The sequence below is a fragment of the Mesoplodon mirus genome, assembly GCF_964341445.2.
Source record: "Mesoplodon mirus genome assembly, chromosome: 9".
Taxonomy (NCBI): domain Eukaryota; kingdom Metazoa; phylum Chordata; class Mammalia; order Artiodactyla; family Ziphiidae; genus Mesoplodon; species Mesoplodon mirus.
In genome coordinates, this window is record NC_138985.1 from 27,122,455 (window position 1) to 27,142,525 (window position 20,071).

The following is a 20,071-nucleotide window of genomic DNA, read 5'->3' on the forward strand; positions in this document are numbered from 1 at the left end:
TTTCCTGCCTCCGAGCAGAAAGACTAGTCCTAATGAGCTCAAGTGTCAGCGCGATATAAATTACAGCAAGGGAGAAAAAGAAACAACTTGATGCATGGCTGAGGATCTAAAAGAGGAATGTCCACCATTGTTTGTGATTATGGATCACATCACAATCTAATAGCAATTTTTATTTAATCAATAATTTCCATGCTGAACAGACAGCCCTGTTACAGAGAATCGACAAGCAGGTACTGATAGCGACAAGCCTCGTTATTAATCTTTCCTCTGTCAGCTTATCAGCCAAACTACTGTAAAAGGCACCACCAAGATGAATTTTAGAAGCCACTTCTCTCCTTTTGCCTCCCTCCCTCGCTTTTCTTTTTCCCTCTTCCGTAACATATCCTGTAATGGAGACTCTACATTTATTTGAGTCACCTGAGGCTTGAACGGCATAAAAGGCAGTTCATATTAAGCAATTTCACAAATCGGGAGGACCTAGACCATAGCTCAGGGTTAGCCATTATAGGCTAATAAATCATAGTTTCTCTTTGAGTTGTCAATCGCCGAAAAGCTTTGTACAAACGTACATCTGTAATTCAGTAAAGGCTTTTCATCTTGAAATAAGATGCTCTGGACTGATAACAAGAATAATCCCTTCTTGATCAAGAAAAAAAAAATCTGCACTTTAGCAATTAAAGCTCCTGCCACAAGCCAAATGACTCAGTACTGAAATTCCAGCAAAGTTATCTCTGCTGAACACAAGGAGAATACAAGGAGAGCTGTGTTTTCTTTGCAGTTTGACTGCTTTATCTGGCCGGTAGGAACTGCACCATCTCTGGCCAAGTGGTCCAGGAGAGGGAAGGGTGAACACTTTCACTACCCCCAGGGAAGGATGCTGGGGAAGACCTGCTCTTCCTGAGCCAGGGTTATCCTGCTCATCCTGGAGAGACAGCTTGGTTCCTTGGGACACATCACACTTGCTGAAGGTAACACCCAAGAAACCGAGGTCCCTCAAGGTGGAATGGAGGGGGCAGGTGAGAGAGGGCTGGACCAGGTGTGTAAAGAGATCTCCCACCCCCAAATCCTTTGACACTGACAGAAGAGGGCTGGCACAGTTTCCTTTTCCTGACTTGAAAGACATTTTCAGAACTTGGGATCACATACCCATAACCAGAAAATAAGGCACAGAGAAAAACAAAACAGCAAAGAAAGAAGACTGATAATAGTAGCAATAAAACCATCACTACCTGGGTGCTAAAAACTTGACGAACACCACAGGAGGCATCTTCCAAAAGTCATCAGAGGTCACTCTCCCAACAACCCTGGTCCATCTACTTCTAAGAGAGACAACAGGATTTTGGGAGCTTTAAGTAATGAACCTGGTCCACTCACTCACATAAGAGACAGGGGTTTCATGGGCAAAACCACCTCCCAGGTGCCCAGTCAGCAACTGGAAACTTCGAACTGATCTCTGCACAACGTCTACATGCCCACAGTCGCTACGAAAACCATAACTGTGAAACGTCTCCAAACTCTATTCCCAGGTTTAAAAAAAATAAGTTAAAACAAGTCCCACTCCTGAGTCTCACTTCCGGCCCTGCCCGACTCATACCCCTGCCCTCTTCAAATACAGCTCAGCCCTCATTAAAGCTCACGCAGGCTCAAACTTTCTCATCAGAAGCATCGATTCTCCTTACTCCACCTGGAATATAAGTCAGACTGCTAACCTAGCAGTCAGGTCACCCATGAACTGGTGCTTCTCTGCTCCATAACCTTACTTCCCACTACCCTCTGCCTTCCAGACACACTTGGTTCTAACACAACTGCATTACTTACCACTTTTCAGTCCAAAGGCACAGAATGAATCCCTTTGTAATTATATTTCTGACCCCAAGAAGTGTCCAAAACCCCAGCCTTATATAACCCACTCATAGATAAAATTCTCCCATATATTCTGCATCCATTAACCTCTTCCTACTGTCTTTTCCACATGGAAGCTCCAGCTCCTCCCTGCAATGGTCTTCCCCTATTTAAATCCACTTTCCTTTTCAAGACCATGTTCAAATCTGATCTCCACAAGACCTTTCTCTCAGTCCTTCTTTTTTTTTTTTTTTTTTTGCGGTACGCGGGCCTCTCACTGTTGTGGCCTCTCCCGTTGCGGAGCACAGGCTCCGGACGTGCAGGCTCAGCGGCCATGGCTCACGGGCCCAGCCGCTCCGCGGCATGTGGGATCTTCCCGGACCGGGGCACGAACCCGTGTCCCCTGCATCAGCAGGCGAACTCTCAACCACTGCGCCACCAGGGAAGCCCTCTCAGTCCTTCTTCTGCACCTTCACTTGACTTGTCTTCCCACTGCTCTGCCTGTACATCTATCGTCTTCCCAGTAGCCTGCTCTATCTCTTCCTGAACATCCTTCCCTGTATGTTCTCCTTACTCAAAGGGATAAACATAAAAAGGTGTATCAACCCCAACCCGAAGTCCATACGTCTGACGTGCATGAGGCTTTTTTCTTCTCAACACTATGACTGCAATTTGTGTAGCAGCCACTAGGTGGTGATGATGTATTGTAGCAGGTAAGATCAACAGCCTACAGAGGTGAGAGGGCACAACTGAATTACCAACATACTTATAAACTTTTTTATTCTGGTGAAAAGTCTCCTTAATCTCTCCATTCTTCAATTAGTTAGGCTTATTAATGCTACTTCTCATGGATTCTAGCCTTCCTTATATTTGAATAATGCTTCAGAGTTTACAAAGCACTTCCATTACATGATCTCATTCTATCCTTACAAACAAACAAAAAATTAAAAAAACTTGTGAGGAAAATAAGATAGATATATTATCTCCATTTTTGATGAGAAACTAATGATTGAAGTTGTAGGGTGACTTACTCAAAGTCAGAAACAACTTTTGGCAGATGTAGGGATAAAAGATAAATCTCCAACACACCATCCAATATTCTCTCCACACCCTCACTCACTGATTAATGCTAGTTTTACTGTCAACTAGGGGGCTGGGGATGGCTTAAGTTTAAGGCCTTGGCCTATACATAGTCTTTTGAGAATATGCCACTTACAGTTCTCTTCTCTTGCCAACACTAATCGTTCTAGAAACGAAAAAAAAAATCCATTTATGGCAGTATTTAGCTAATCTTAGGAAAGCCTAAATGTCTCTGAATCTTCAAAAAGTCCTTGCACTAGAAAATTGCTTTCTGTTCTTTGAGCTCTGTTTTATGTCAAAGCAGGAGCCTGATCTCCAACCCTGCTTGCCATGGTCTCAGAAGCTGAAGTCTGAGTGACTTCCCTCAGTCTGCAAAAAAAAAAGAAAAACAGTGATGGAATTTCTCCACCAAGACAAAGGGCTTGGCTGGTTATGGGACTTCCTGAGAACTACTGTGTGTGCCTAACCTTAGCAAATGTGGTTTTAAAATTAAGTTCTGCTAATTAATGCACACCACACACACACCATGTACATGCACACACATGCATGCGTGCACATGCACACCCAAAATATCTATAAATGTAATATAGAATGTGTATATATATATATTTTATAAATATATATAAAATATATATAGTCTTTTGCTGGAGACTGTTTAATGAGGTTATCTTTTCTTTTTAATCCGAACATTCTAAAGTACATTTAAGCAGGAGAAAATTTATCTTTAATCACAAATATACTTTTTAAAATTTTGCTGCTTTTTTCTTCCCACACTGCAAGAGGAAAGATTAGAGCAGAACTGGGGGTAATTCTCCCTTCCCAGGGGATATTTGGCAATGTCTGGAGACATTGTTGGTTGTCACAAAGGAGGAGGGGCGCTCCCGGCATCTAGTGGCCAGAGGTCAGCAATGCTGCTACCAGTCCTACAAGGAGGAGGAGGGTTCCCACACCAAAGAACCCCCTGCCCCTGTGTGCCCAGGTTGGGGAGCCTCGTTTTAGGGCAACCACTAAGGAGAACTTTCAGAAGGATGTCAGCACAATTGAACTCATAACAGGATGAGGCTCTGAATCTCAACGCAGCACAAGCAAGTCCAGTGAGGGATCTGGAGTACAAGGAAGGGACCCAGGGACTTCTCCAGCCCTTCTCTCCTAGGTTTCATGAACTGGGGGCCCGGTCAGCATCTTTATGCAGTTATTCATTTCATGGTGACATGCCAATGCAAACACTGCCCGAATACCAGCCTAAACCATGTTTTCATAGGCAACACGCATGCACTTAGCAGCCGGTAAATACCTTTATACTTTTCACTTTTATATGGAGAATCACTAACACTTTATTGAGCACAATTTTTAAGCTAATTCCCCCAACTGTTTTATGAAGTAAATACTATTATTATTCTTGTTTCACGAGAAGGAATGTAACATGCCTAGTGTGGAAAGCAGGTTTTGAACCCAGGTCTGTCAGCTTTGAAACGCAGTGCATTGTACTATAGCAGGAGAACAGTGGTAAGCCAAAGTTTTCATTCAGATAAGGTGCTATTTCTTCTTACAAAATCATCACCATCATCCTCATTGTCACCATCCTCATCCTCATTGCCATCACCATCATTATCACCATTACCACCATTGTCATCACCATCATCATTACCATCACCATCACCATCACCATCACCATCACCATCATCATCACCATCACCATCGTCATCATATCTCAAAAGCTGACCTGCATATTTGGTCTGCTTTGCTTTGACCTGAACCATATTTCCCACGTTTCCCAGAAGGCTTTCTGGGTACGCCTCATACACTTCTTCCTCTTCTGAGCCCCTAAAATCACAACTACACTCTATGGCTTCATTAGGTCCAACTTTTCATTGTTTACTCTGCTTTTATGTTTCCTTGTCTCCCCCTCCCAATGAGAAGGACCACTCCAGGAGGCTCTGGTCTAAGTCGCGCTAGCATGTGCCCACCGCAAAGCTGGGGCAGTGGGTAGCATGAAGGCTGCACCCAGGCCCTCTTCTAGTGAGTTGCTGTTTGTCAGCTCATACTTTTGCTGACAAACAAGAGGATACATGGTATCAGCAAGATCTGCTATTGGCAAGTAAACTTTAGTGAGGTAGGCAGCCCAGCCTGAAGTGACATCATCTTCTCTTGTATAAACTGTGTCCACACAGAATATTCCAGGGGACTAATTATTAGCGGAATCCAGAATCTCATCTAGAGTATCATTCAGAACCAATCAAAAAGCTTTTGATAGAAAAGTGCTCCCCAAAAGGCAGTAAACAGTTATTTGGATGAAGGTTTTGATGAAATATTTCATGGGGTCTAAAACGGCTGAACAAATTTAAGAAAGTAACTAAGATATGATTCGATACCCATTATATCTTATTTAAAATACTGATTTGTTGTTCTTCATTCATGGGTTAAGGAGCATTAGTAAAGAGAGAATTTTAATAATTCAATCATTGCTCAAGTAATTAACATACCACCCCCTAGAAAAATTAACCACCATTGTTCTGAAGGGCACTTTATCTACAGAGTTGGAGGACTTTGGAAAACATATAGTGAGTACCTGTCTGCTGCGAAACCTCACCCATGGCAGGCTTCACATCATCCTGACCCCCCTGCCTCTGCAGCTGAAAGTGGGGAAGAGCGCAGCTCAGCACCCCAAGTGACTGCCAGCCAGTAAGTTTGTACCTGAAATGAAACCTGCCTGCCATCCTTAGCCTAAGGACGATCCACTTTGAACCCTTCCCTTGCTTTTACTAAAACCAAGGGTGGAGGAGGTGAAATGTCTCAGCCAAGTCCCATCCATTAGAACCACACTGGGGGGAAGAGAATGGGATCTCCAGCTTCGGTCAAATGCACACCCCAGTTCAGCAACGATGAATATAAAATAAGCCTTAGAGCTAATACACAGAGGCCACAAAACCCAACAGCGCCACTCCCCACCCCTCCCCCACTCCACCCTGCAAAACACAAATACATAAAACAAAGAGACGAGTAACCTCTTTGAGACCCTCTGTCTGTTTCTCATTAGGCCTCCTACATGTGATCTCTGTTTGGCCTTGGACGTGGGGGACGGCACTTATTTTCACGGCTGTTTCACAGTATGATAAGTGAGAAAATAACGTTCTAAAGGGTCAAATGGTTCCAGGGAGGTCATCCCAAGGGTCAGGGCAGAGATGGCGCTGCCACTCAGAATTCCGCTGGGGCCGGGAGGCTCTCACTGGTGGACCACACAGCCCTCCATGCCCCCCACTCAGTCTAATCTCCCGAGTGTCTTTATGGGAACAATTTCTGCAGGTGCAATTTAGCCAGTAACTTGAAAAAGAACGTGACCCTTGGGGCACGATTGTCAAAGGATGGCTTTGAAGTTGGTGGTTCTTCGTCTACATTTTCCATGCAGTTATTTCCAAATAATTAGAGTCACTAAATTAAGTAGCAACTCGATGTAGGGAAAATGAGATCAAAATCTTCACTCATTCATTTAAGGTTTTATGTGCACACAAATCTATTTCTGCCTCTTATCGGAGGCAGAAATCACATCTTAAACTCCATTTTCTCTTAGGTAAAGATATACAATGCAACTTTAGCAAAGGGATCAAAATTGGCTGGAAAACATTTAAAATGCAAATTTGGGAACACGGTAGTAATATGAAAATAATGCCTTCACCACATCCTAACACTTTCCCGTGTTTCTACGGATGCATCAATTCTTTGCACATTGGATGTGCTTCCTTTATATCTAAATCTCTATGATATTAAGAAGAAAGCCTTTCACTTTCATGCTGCCGATGTATAGAACTTGTGTTCAAATGGCAGCAAAGGTGATTATAATTGTGTTCTTCTGATAAAAGAAACTTCAGCATGCTTTTAAAGATCAAAATTTGCAGCATATGAAAGCATTTAAAATCCAAGGAGGTGGCTAATCATTGTACAAAAAGGTGAATTTTTGACCCACGTTTAAAAGATACAAATGAAGGAGTACAGCAACATACATGCCACCCAGTTGAAGCTGGGGACTAATATAAACACCTCTCATGTTGTCTGCCATTCGGCCCTACAGGCAGGAGACGAGAGCCCGCACAGTGTAACTGCCAAGGCCCTCCCTGCAGATAAGGTTATTCTGCTGGGATCAGGATGGGGAATAAAACTGGTAAAAAATAATTTGACTTTTTAAAGACCTTTGGAAAGAATATTATATGTGTTATTCCTTAAATGGAAAGAAAGGGTTGGGTTGGTGTAATAGAAGTTAAGTGAATTACAGTGACAGAGCCAACAGGTGGGCATTAGCTATGGTGATTATACTATTTTTACTCTTTAGGATACCAGCAGTTACGTTTTCAAGCATAACTACACGCCTGGCAGTGGTGACCCACACCGAGGTACACATTCCTCTTTCTTCACATGTATTCCTTTCTCCTCTTCTTAAAAAGCCTCTCAGAACACCAGTGGTTCACACAATGCCATTCAGAAGCAAAGAACCTGAGACTAACTTGGGCTGCAGGCAATGCATGTTGGATATTTTTCAATCATCCAAGAGCCAAAGCTGGAACTGTCTTCCAGGACAGAATGAATCCAAGAGGGAAATGGGTCTCAGGAAGGTTTGGAAACCTTTCTCATCTCTGTGAGAAGCAAGGCCAGCAGACAGAATTTGAGTTGTTTTACATAGTAAAAAAGCTAAACCAACAAAACAAAACAAAAACAGAAACCACACTGGGCTAACCGATATTCTACGACTTTCAGAATCAGATATAAGAGTCATGAGTTTTGGAATATATATAATGCACGACAGCAAAAAAGAGAATCTAATTCATTTGGGATTGAAGGGGAAGTGTGGACTTTTCAAATTATTTTGAGATGTTAGACTATGCGCTTTCCAGCTGTCAAGGGAAGAGAAATGGCTGGCATCTTGACAAATCAATAATAAATTCCGTCTTAATCGAAAGCACTTTAATTAATTTTTTTACTCTATATCCTTCGTACTCTCTTATTTTAACTGCTACTAAGAAAGGGGACAAAGTACAACAAAAAAACCAGCTAACAAAAATATACATCTGTCTTCTTAGCTCCTGGGCATAGAAGTAAATTTATGACAAATTTAATACTAGCTGGAGAGTCATGAAGCCCAATTATAATTATCTTGCTGGGAAGAGAAATTAAACATCCCAGTGATAAAGACCCCACAGAAAACCTGGAATCAACACACCACGGGAGAAGGACAGGGGCTTGAAATAGAGGAGAAGAGAAGGCAAAGGCAATATTTAGCCCATCTGTCGGACAGTAATGGGATGGGGTCATCTTTTCAAGAGAACACGGAGTGCATTACGCTGAAAATGAGACTACCTGGCGGGCAAAGTCGGCCGGGTCCCTAATTCTCCTCTTCAACTCTGATTTGCTAATGCGAAACACATGTCTCCCTTCTGCACCAAGTTCAAATGACTCTGGAATTCCAACCGTGTAGCTCAGCGACTGAACCAGAACAAGGGGAGAACTTGTCAGGATTTAAGAGCTTTCAGCAAAGCCCTTCAATTGCAGCCAGCACCCTATTCCACGGGAGGATATCAATTATAGATAGTGACTTGCTTTCGCAGGCAGTCGGGACTGTCAGACACTAGATAGACAACCATGAAGAATCATGAATCTTTCTATTAACTGTAAGAGGGGGGAAAAAGAATGGGTCATGGCTATAAATAAGGCTGAGCATCAGAATGGTTTAACACCTTGCTTCTTGGTCGTCTGTAGCATGAAAATTCAACTAATTCACAAAATGTCCTCTCTCCAAGGAGAGTCATAGGAATGCAAATAGTCCATGCTTCCTCTGTCCTTAAAAAACTGGTTTTTGCCACTGGTCTTTTTTCCATCTGCCACCCAAGTAATTAGGTGGATTTCAACTAGCTATTAATTCAGTCTACAAAAAATAATATACCAGGCCACTGCTGAAGCCACCAGATTCACCGTGAGTAGAAAGGCACTTATATGTCTGTCATGAGAAGTAAAATCAATTTACACGTACAAATTTGGAATTTCTACACGTCAGATGAGTAAAAAGGTAGAGAATAAGTGATATAAACCAGCATCTTTATTTATGTTATTGTAAGTTAAAATTTTTAATTCACTTAACTAAGTTTACTTAACTCATATAATTTATCTCAGACTAAAACTAATATCATAAAGATAATACATGGGATTTTCTCCTAATCCTGACACAAATTTCTTCTTGCCAATTTGGAATAAAAAAATTCTGGTGTATATGTAATTCGTTTCCTAGTTTTTATAATAAAGCAGACAACATGGTGGCCATTTAGTTGACAGGTTAAGCAGCCTTGCCTTAAAACGACTCAGATCTCTCTATTAAAGCATCATCCCTACCTAAAACCTTTTGCCACTGAGATTAAATACAAATACCTGCAATATCCACTGTCTTTTAAAAGCTCTCATGTGACATATAAGGCAGGGAAAATGTGAAGGTATAACCACAACCCCCAAAAATGTTATCTCAAAACTGGCCTCTGATGAGGAACACAATTTCTTTTAAACGTAGACTTAGAATTTCCTTCCTCATTTGATAACAGCTGAACAAAAATCACAGCACTCCTTGGAAACTGCAATGACTTATCCACAGAAAAGGCACCATGAGACCGTGTCCTCTCTCAGAAGGATGTTTTAAAAGGCAAGCAGCAGTGCCTAGCAGCATCTCGTTTATGACAGCAGGTTTTGTACAACCACTTCTTTTCATGTACGGTGTTCACTTACTCTATCACTGAGGGTATTCTTGGCATTCTTTCCTCTTTGGGTTTATTTCCCCACATTAAAAGAAAAATTCCAAGCTTTTTTTTTTTTTTTTTTTCCCCTTTAGTGTTGCAATGTCTGTGGTTTCCATTAAAACAATCAGCAAGAATAAAAGGCTGTTAAATCAGGCTTGGCTTAAAAATAACACTTGCATCAAATTAAAGAGAAAGAATCAAATTAAGTTCATGGAAAAATCTGGAAATGTACCTTAATTTAAAACATTTGACTTTTTAGTTTCTTGCTGTGCAGAGAAATCTAGAATTCTCTCTATACTATTACAAGGAGACATGATCAAAAAAGAAATCGGGGGGGGGGGAAACCCTGAGGTCATGTTAAGCCCTCAAAACATTCTGTATATGAGGGATCTCAAAACCTGGCAAACCATATATTTGACACTATAATGTAACTGCAGCATGTGGCATATATTAGAGGATAAGAACCAATAGGAATTGTATAATCTTAGTGTTTAAACGGAGGAGGGTTATCAAGCAATATGGATCATCTAAAAATAAAAAGTGACTGTAAAAGTAAAGAGAATGGAATGGGGGTGTGTATGGTGTGTGTAGGTGACGGGGCAGGGGGCGTCACGAGGAAGTTACTCTGTCCGATTTGCTGTCGTATTTAAAGCTTATGAAAGGGCTACACATAGCAAACCATCCTAATGCCTTAATGCAACCCTGTGCTTTGACATCGTTTCATCCTTGATTATGCGAATGCCTTTCCATCTCAACTGCTCCTGGCCCCATGTGCCAGGGAGACTCTACTGGCCTGAGAAAGTACCAAACAAAGATGAAGCACGGGCCAAGGAAACAGGGCTAATCAGGTATGTAGATGGGGGTACCCTGCATTATTTGAAATAACTGGCAAGGGAGCAAGGGAAAGACTTCTGAATCTGGTGTGGGAAGGCGAGGTGAGGTTCTCAGTAGGACCACATTGCAGTTTTCAAAAATATACATCATTAGACACATTTTAAAAATATATATTGCTTTTTCCATGGAACTGTGAGGCCCTCAGGGATTGGCTTCCAGTCAAGAAATTGTGCTAATGGCTTACCGCAAACCATTACCCACTTCTCATAGCAAGTACCAACTGCCGCCTAAAATCATGGGAGACCCCTTAGCTGGTGAGGGTCGGGGAGAGGAAGGGAGGAGGGAGAAAAAGGACTTCCCCCGCCTCTATGATTTTTTTCGATTGTTGCTGGGTCTTGGTTAAAAGGTTAATAATAATTCATGTCCAGCTTACTATTACTCAATAACCATCAAAGTCGCTAACTCAAAATAGTGTTTTCTCGCTTATGGGATCAGAGTCATTACACTCTCTCTTGAAGACTTTATTGAATTTTACACTCAGCTTTAGCTGACTGAACAGGTCAAGCACCGTGCCTCTGAGTTTTCTTTATTCTCAGAAAGTCATCAAGCCCCCTCCAGTTTGCTAGGCCGCTAGCTGAGAAACTTGACTCAGCATGGGGTCAGGGGAGCTGACCCCGCAGGAAAGGTCACATAGCTGTAAAGCCCCCTTCACTCACATGCACCAGCTGCTCCTGGGTGTCGAACTCCCGAGAACAGCCCTCCCAGTGGCAGTTTGTCTCGTAGATGACTTCAGGCTCCTGTTTGCTTTCATCTTTGTCCCCTTCCTCCTTCACCAGGGTTGTCCCTTCAGGCTGTTCCTGAAAGGCAGGGGTGGGGAAGGAAGGAAAAAGAGGGACAAAATCAGACACAACGGGACGGCAGATAGAAGAGAAAGGGAACTCTGCTCACTATTATGTAACAACCTAAAGGGGAACATGTGTAAAGGAATCACTTTGCTGGACACCTGGAGCTATCACAGCATTGTTAATCAACTCTACTCCAAGATAAAACAAAAAGTTCAAAAAAAAAAAAAAGGGGGCTTCCCTGGTGGCGCAGTGGTTGCGAGTCCATCTGCCGATGCAGGGGACGCGGGTTCGTGCCCCAGTCCAGGAAGATCCCACATGCTGCGCAGCGGCTGGGCCCGTGAGCCATGGCCGCTGAGCCTGCGCGTCCAGAGCCTGTGCTCCGCAGCGGGAGAGACCACAACGGGGAGAGGCCACAACGGTGAGAGGCCTGCGTACCGCAAAAAAAAAAAAAAAAGAGAAGAGAAATGAAAAACCTGATGTAGGCTTGTCTTCCTCCAGATGCAATTTTTTGGGGGGAAAATAAAATAGAGCCCAAGTCTATCAACTGGGTTTTGTGAATTGAAGAAACCAAAGATGGAATCATTTGTGTGCATTTTTTTCAGATTTACTCAATATACCTTTGAAGGTTGTTAACTTGTGATTAAAAGCAATGGTCCAAACCAGAATGTCGGTAAGATATTGAGGCCAAACTTTGCTGTCCTGAATACCAAGGAGAGAACAACCTAAGATGTCATCTCTTAAGAAAAGCAATTAAACTAGGTGATGTAGCCTTTATCCAAAAGACTGCTCTTTCGGTTAAATTCTTTTCAGCATATTAATTGGTGTATTCTCCTATTTTGGAATCCAGGGAAATGGTTTACTGCTAATTCTAACTCTGTTCGCCCTGCCACTGGAGGCTATGAGAGGCACTGTGTGGATTTTTACAGGGATGATGTCTTCTGGGCTCACCTTCTGGTCTCCAAGCATACACTCCCTGCCCAAGAAACACAGCATCTAAAGCTTGGCAGTAAAGTCTTTTCTAGTCTTCTAAGGCAGCTTTGCAGAAATGAAAAGACAAAGAATTTCCAGAATTCTGGGAGATGATTAAGTGTGTAAATTCGGGATCTAATCTGGGGTTAGATGGCAAAAGCTGTATACAAGTGTTTAGGCATAACCAGCAATATGCAAGAAGAAGGATGGCTCTCAGAACCCATGACACCCATTCATTCCATCTTCCAAGTGCTCCCTAAAAAGGAAACGTGGGCTTAAGCACCCTCAGGTTTGGGCTGAAGCAGCCTGAACATTGCAAGGTCCAGATTCTGTGGACATCCAGACTCTCGTCCAACCCCTATCTCTGGGAGTTATACTCATTGAGCTCCACATCAGGCCCAGGGAACCTACAAGATAGGATTATGAGCAGAATCTACACATTTTTTTTAAATTAATTAATTAATTTATGGCTGCGTTGGGTCTTCGTTGCTGCACGTGGGCTTCTCTAGTTGTGGCGAGCGGGGGCTACTCTTCGTTGCAGTGTGCGGGCTTCTCATTGCGTTGGCTTCTCTTGTTGCAGAGCACAGGCTCTAGGTGCCCGGGCTTCTGTAGTTGTGGCATGCGGGCTCAGTAGTTGTGGCTTGCGGGCTCTAGAGCACAGGCTCAGCAGTTGTGGCGCACGGGCTTAGTTGCCCGTGGGATCTTCCCAGTCCAGGGATTGGACCTGTGTCGCCTGCATTGGCAGGTGGATTCTTAACCACTGCGCCAGCAGGGAAGTCTGAATCTACACATTTTTAAAATTGAGGCTCAGGATCTAAGTAACAGCAGAGACAAGATTGGAATTTTTAAACTTGTCCTTTCAGGACTTGGGGTAAAGAACAAGAATCTAAGTAGCCTTAGGTTAGGTTAGTTGTCGCTGGATCCCTCCTGGCTATGCAGGGTCTCCTGGCCAGTAGGAAGTGGCAAAATAAGAAAAAATAAGAACATGATCATTATAAGGAATATCCCTGGTCTGTCCAGCTCAGGCTGAGAGCCAGGAGCTTGTAATTCAGGCCCAAGATCAAGGCCAAGGACTGAATGAAGCCTGTTCACATCCTTGGTCAACAATAAACACATCCACCCACTTACTCCAGTTTATACCCCACAAAGCTGCCTGCATTTTTGTGTGTCTGCTTCTGAGCTGGAGAAACAAACCTAGTTGTACTCCAGCCCTGGCCTTTTGTTACATGTGTGGGTACGCCCAAGGCCAAGAACGCAGTAGACAAGCCAATGCTGTGAAAAGACGCCAGGCTGGAGGGAGCCAGAGCCGGGCGCCTCCCTCACCTGCTGGCCCCGAGGCCCCGGGCTGGGGAGGTCTTCATCGGGTTTGATCTTGGAGCGTTTATTATGTACTAGGTCGCCGGTGCTGCTCACAGCGGATTCACTCGTGGGCTTGTTCTGCGGGTCACATTGGCAGGAACAGAGACAAAAATTAAGTTCTGATCAATGAGCAGGACCACAGCTAAAACACACACACAATTCGAGAATAGCAAGCTTCTTTGGCACTAGAATGATGACAGATATGGTTCCTATTTCCAGGTAGCAGAGTTCAGAAAATGTGTTCAAAGCCAGGATATACTGAAGAAATGGTACAAATGAACTTATTTACAAAACAGAAATAGTTACAGTTGTAGAAAACAATCTTATAGTTACCAGGGGGAAAGAGGGGGAGGGAGGGATAAAGGGGAGATTGGGACTGACATATACACATTCATATATATAAAATAGATAACTAAGAAGAACCTGCTGTATAGCACAGGGAACTCTACTCAATACTCTGTAATGACCTACATGGGAAAAGCATCTAAAAAGGAGTGGATATGTGTATATGTATAACTGATTCACTCTGCTGTATACCAGAAAGTAACACAACACTGAAAATCAATCATACTCCAATATATATATATATTTTCAAAGCCAGGATATACATTCATGAGACAGCTCTTTGTTTTTAACTCATAAGTAGCAACTCCCTGGGGCTTTTTAAAGCTAGAGGAAAAGAGCTGGGATCCAGGCTTTAACGAACTCTAATAGTGCAGGGGAAAGGGACCGAATGGCAGCAACCCGCTCACGGGATGTATTTTGACTGAATGGGCTACAGACAGCACAGGGTCAGAGGGAAGCCCGATCAAGCAGCCTGCTTTTCCACCGAGGATGAAATGACTCTAGTGGAAGCAGCTCTCGTTTCTTGAGAAGCATACACACGGCACAAAATCTTAAGATGACAGCCCTGGGTTGGGACCACAGGCTGCGGGATGGAAGTGGTGACGATGCCACTGGCCTGTGCGTATTCATAGCTGATGTGGCCCCATGGCTTTCCTCTATGATTCCCAAGACAGACCAGGTCATCGAGCTGTCTCTCTCACCTGTGAGGACTCGGAAGGGCCGGAGGTGACCTGGACAGGATTCAGAACCGTAGGGATGCCGGGGATAGGCCTCTGTGTCGGGAAAGTTGGGGCAGGGTGGATGAGCGGAGGGCTGTGTCCAAAGGCCGAGCCTAAGCTCTGCTGTCGGCTTAAGATCTGCTGATGCATATGGAGAGACACGGGTGCAGAAGGGTAGGTGAAGCTCAGGGCAGGGCTGCGGGTGGGAAATAAAGGGAAAACCATCATTTACATGGGACACAGAGACCAGCGCACCCTTATACCTAGTTTTTTGTCCCCAAATCGTATCAGGGCTGTGCATTTAAATTAGAAGGTAAAAATGATGGACGCACATTTCGAAACTTCCTAGAGAAAGCTGATGGCTTAGACAGGACATGCATGGGCGTTGGCACAGACACGCAGACCTGAGATAAAATTCAGCAGAACGGAAGCAAAAGGCATCGGCTCGATAACAACTATTTATTGCAATAACAAACTTTATATAACAAAGAGAATGGGTGACTACATGCTTTATAGTACTTTTCTCAGCTCCCCATCCCATATGTTCCCGCGCACGGAGCAATTCTTTTCATCTATGCTTACCCTGCACGCTTTCATATGTCTCCAGATCTTATTACAAGAAGAAAGAAAATCAATTGGTTAAATGTGTTTTGAACACCATGCTTGTCATATCACTCATTTGTTTGTAAAGATGGAAAGCTTGGTTCATCCTGAATGCCACCTAAAGAATTTCCATCAGTGCCCTCTGGTTACAGGAGCTGATGGATTAACCTCTCCTGGCTGAAATCGGTGATCAATGGGCTTTGATTGAGGAATATTCCAATGGGAAAGCATCCGCTCCCTCTGCCAGCTAAGGAGCATTAAATGTCTATTAACGCCCATTATACATGCTAATGACTGTCAGCACTTCATTATGCCAGAGTATTTCCCAGGCTACAGGAAGTTCTGAGGAAGTCACACCATCACCTAAAGATTTCTGGACTAGTAGGCAGTGCCAAATCGTTCTCTGCACTAGCGTAGTTTAGGAATCCAATCCTCTTAAAAGAATGAAGCGCACTCGAGGAATTTGCCCATGGCTTAAAAAAAATGCATGAAACACTGTAATGGCATTTGTGAAAATTTCTTCCTTAAAAAATACTCAGTGGGGAAAAAAATATATATATACGTAGATATTCTCTCCATCCTGCTGTGTAAGGTCCAGAAAGAATCAGGGTTTCTTGCAAAGTCAAAGGTAGAATTCATGCAAATTTCCCAATCTGGTGGGTTAATTACTATTGCTGTTAAGCGCATTAACTGAGACTATAATAATTACAATAACGAAATTCAAACCATTTCAACAACTTTAAGTAATAACGCCGAAGACATCCTCCCTTCATTAATGTGACTCCACGTTTTGCCCATTTGACTACATTCCATAAAAAGGTGGTTTCAATGGGTTTACATGACTATTATTCCCTCAGAGAACCCTGCATTACAATAGCTTGCCCATTTAAGACTGAATATCATTAAGAATACCCTAGGAGAATTTCACAGGGCTTGGAGGAACTCTCCTTTCAATCTGTATTGTATTTCTTTAATAAAGGAGAGCAGAAACCTGGTGAAAACAGTCATTGTTCACAGTAAGTTAGGGAGAAATCACTAATAATATTCTGTTTCTGCAGCGCTATAGTTTCTGCCAGTGTTTCGGAAAGCAACCATGAATGATTACAGCAAGACTTAGCTAAGGTAGCTGTGTGGATGATTGATAGGGCGTTAATCAAAAGATGCATATCTGCCTCAGAATTTGTTCACAAGCTTTCTTCTAATAGCTGATTTCATGTTCACTGAGCTCTATGCCAGTTTGTCCAATTTATTTTTTGGTGTACAAGCCATTCATCAAAAAGCACAATGATTTAACCACCACCCCCCTTTCCTTTTGGTGAATGGGTATTACTAAGTGTAACTACCTTATTCCGTTCATTAAAAAAACAAAGGAAAACTGAAAGACCCCACTACACACGTATTTATAATGTGGTATGGACTTTGCACAAACCTCCATGCGTCTTTCCTGAGTTTCATGAGCTTGAACGAGCAGGTGGGCTTGGGAAGGGGGCCCCTTGGGTCATGTACCCCTCTCATTCTGGGGGGCCCAATACTGGGGGGCTCAAAAAAGTCAGGACCCAATTAAGAATCCAGACCATTCGAGAAAACGTTTCACAAGGCAGAAAATGCCCTCAGTTTTGTATGTAATGCAATTTAGACATGTTAATAGCCAGACGGGGTAGGTCGATTTTTACTTTTAAAAATAAGTAGAAGACAAAAGGAAGGACCAGCATTGGTGTTGCAGCCCCCGTTCCCAGCTGCAAAGTCTCTGACCTCACATGCAGGAGAGGTTGTGACAGCTTTCAACCCACGTGGGTAACAACCCCTTTTGGGGCTGCGTTTTCACCGGTCAAACCAGGGGACAGGAATAAACCTTCCCTAAAATCCATGTCAACTATCAGATTCCAAAGGAGATGAGAACATACGGGATGGACCAGCGATTTTTAGCAGTCCCTGATTATTCATAAGGGAAACCCTCTCTCCTCTGCGTGCAAAGAGCCGGGCAACAGTGGACACAGGGGAAGACCTCGTGTCACCCCACAAGAGTGGGCGCTGCCGTCAGCTCCTGGAAGGAAGGCTGCTTGCTCCGGATTACAAAGCCTATTTAGGATCTGATGACAGAAATTGATGTTTTTGGCTCTGTCACAGCGTCTGTGAAGGGACTGGAAGTCAGGCTGACAGCCTGCGGGGCTGTCCACGCAGCTGTGTAAGGAAGCAGCAGAGGACGGATGATGACCAGTTACCGCAGGTGATGTCAAATAGAACAGAAAACAGTGCCGTCCTCCCAGGAGCGTGGAAAGAACCTCCGAGGACTTCCCACCGGTGGCGGGGGGGCCAGGGGATCGGGGCCACCACCCCCTGCTCTCTGACCCCAAGTGAGCTGTCTTCCTAAGCTCTGCATCCCGGTACTTGCTATGTCTTTCCAGAGGCCAGCCTAGCTGCTTCCTTTTGGTCCCTCAAATTCCAGCTTAAATGTCACCTCCTCAGACACAGGGGCCTCCTGAGCCCGAGGCCTCCATCAAAACAAGCCCCCTCTGCAGCTCCCCCCGCATGATGCTCTGTGGTTTGACACCTGTATTCTCACTGCAGGATGAGGCTCTCTGAAACCATATTCTCTCCCTCCCTCTGCAATGGAAGGTCTAGGGGATCTGGGCTCTGGTCTGTCTTGTCCCCCACTGACCCCTGGTGCCCGGAACACTGCCTGGCATGGGGCAGCCCCTTGAGATGAGTCAGTGAGTGACCGAACCACCCCCATTAGGTATGAGTCTCTTGCTGCTGCTGCAACACATCACCACAAACTTAGTTGTTTTAAAACAAAATCCGCTTGCCATCTTATAGCTCCAGAGGTCAGAATTCTCAGACGGGTGGGCAGGACTGCGTTTCTCTGGAAATCCCTGGCACCTGGCCTCTTCCCGCTTCTAGAGGCTGATTCCATCCGCGGCTCATGGTCCCACCTCAACCCGACCTCCTCCTCTGATTCCCTGTAACTCCGACACCCTCCTGCCTCCCTTTTATAAGGACCCTTGTGATTATACTAGGGCCACCTGATCATCTCCTCATCTCAGAACCCTTAACTGGACACCAACGATTACCTACTGCATGATTCCACTGGCAAGTTGAAAACTGGGGAAAACTGGGCCACACACTGTAATTTCAGATGTGTTGAAGTCTACGTGGTAAACTTTGGAGGTAACCTTTGGAGGTAACCTTTGGTGTCTAGCTTCTTTGGTCAAAATTGTATTTGTGATATCTTTTCATGTTGCTGCATTTAGTTGAGCTCCAATCATTTCCTTTGCTGAATAGTATCTTAGAGTCTAAGTATAGCACGCTTGCTATGTACACTCCTTATATGTTCTATGCATGCTCTTTTGCTGCGTCTCAGGTTGTTGTGGTTTGCTATTACATACAAAGCTGCTACGAAGACTATTAAAAAAACAAATAAACAAACAAAAACCCTTAACTGAATCACAGCTACACAATTCTTTTTGCCCTGTAAGGTCATATATTCACAGGTTCTGGGGAGTAAGATGTGGACATCTTTGGGGGCCATTATTCTGCACACCGAACTCAGAACAGTCACTTCAAAGAAAAGCAATTTGACAACATGTTTATAAAACAGTACAAAGGTAGTAACAGTACAAAGGTCGTCCTCTGTGCATTTTTATAGAACTTCAGCAGCTGAGGACAGACTGCTGGTTTACAGAGGTCAGAATTTTTTTTGAAAAGTAAATTCTCTTTTTAGAAGCCCTGAAAAAAAATCTTTCTAAACAGTTCATGTATTCGTTCCATAATTTCCTAGAAATACAAAGTATTGACATTGTTGAAAAATTTTATACATCGCTTCTGTCTCCTCTCAAGAAGGACACAGTCTGGTCTAAAGCATGGTCCACCTGAGCTTTATGACCTCAAAGTCTTTACATTTCTGCTCACTCTGTTCTTTCCTCTGGATCAACTGAAGAGCAATTAAGTTTATGTTCTGATTTTTGAATTCTCTTCACTCAACATTTAATCAAGTATAATTTTAAAAAATTTTATAGCATTTACTTCTCTTCTAGATGACTACATGAGAGATGGGATAATTAAAACCACACATTTATAAGAATGTGACTTGCAACTGTTAATCTATATTTAATCGATAAGATTGCTAGAAAGTGTCAGATGGCCCAGATCTTCCCAAGCAATGTGCTAACACAGTCACCCAAAAGTAAGTGTTAGGGAGGAAAGGAAAAAGAAGTGCCAAGGTGATAAAGTCTGAGGAATACAGCCCCGGGGTCCCCTGGAACTGTTTAATACTTGAATGTGTGTTCCAAATGTCCCACCCCTGATATGGTTTGTAGCAACGTTTGGAGGAGTTTTTAGAGACTAGTGTTCCTCACAGAACACTTGGAGAAACAGTCTTCTAGGACAACAGTTAAAACAGTCTGCAATAACCTATATGGGAAAAAAATCTGAAAATGAATGAATATATGTATATGTATAACTGAATCACTGTGCTGTACACCTCAAACTAACAACATTGTAAATCAACTATACTCCAATAAAATTTTTGAAAAATTATAAAAGGAAGAAAAAAGAAAGCCAGAATAAATTAATTCAAATGTTAATCTGTCCTGTATTTTTCTAAAAAGCAGAAAATGAGAAAAATGTGGATTTTCAATCTCTGACTATAGTGTGTGTGGTGTCCTCATCCACCAAGTATAATTTTTACCCATCAAAACCGATTTATGGC

General features: G+C 43.2%; 1 protein-coding gene across 4 annotated transcripts in view; it reads right to left on the minus strand.

The window, feature by feature from the left end:
- Positions 1-20,071, minus strand: part of GLI3 (GLI family zinc finger 3) — a 281,589-nt gene that overhangs the window by 51,789 nt on the left and 209,729 nt on the right. For all 4 annotated transcript variants that reach the window (XM_082631920.1, XM_082631922.1, XM_082631919.1 and 1 more), the window contains exons 8-10: positions 14,743-14,956; positions 13,661-13,774; positions 11,240-11,380 (exon numbers count right to left, since the gene is read on the minus strand). In XM_082631920.1, coding sequence (XP_082488046.1) covers positions 11,240-11,380; positions 13,661-13,774; positions 14,743-14,956 — 469 coding nt within the window. The remainder of the gene's footprint in view (positions 1-11,239; positions 11,381-13,660; positions 13,775-14,742; positions 14,957-20,071) is intronic.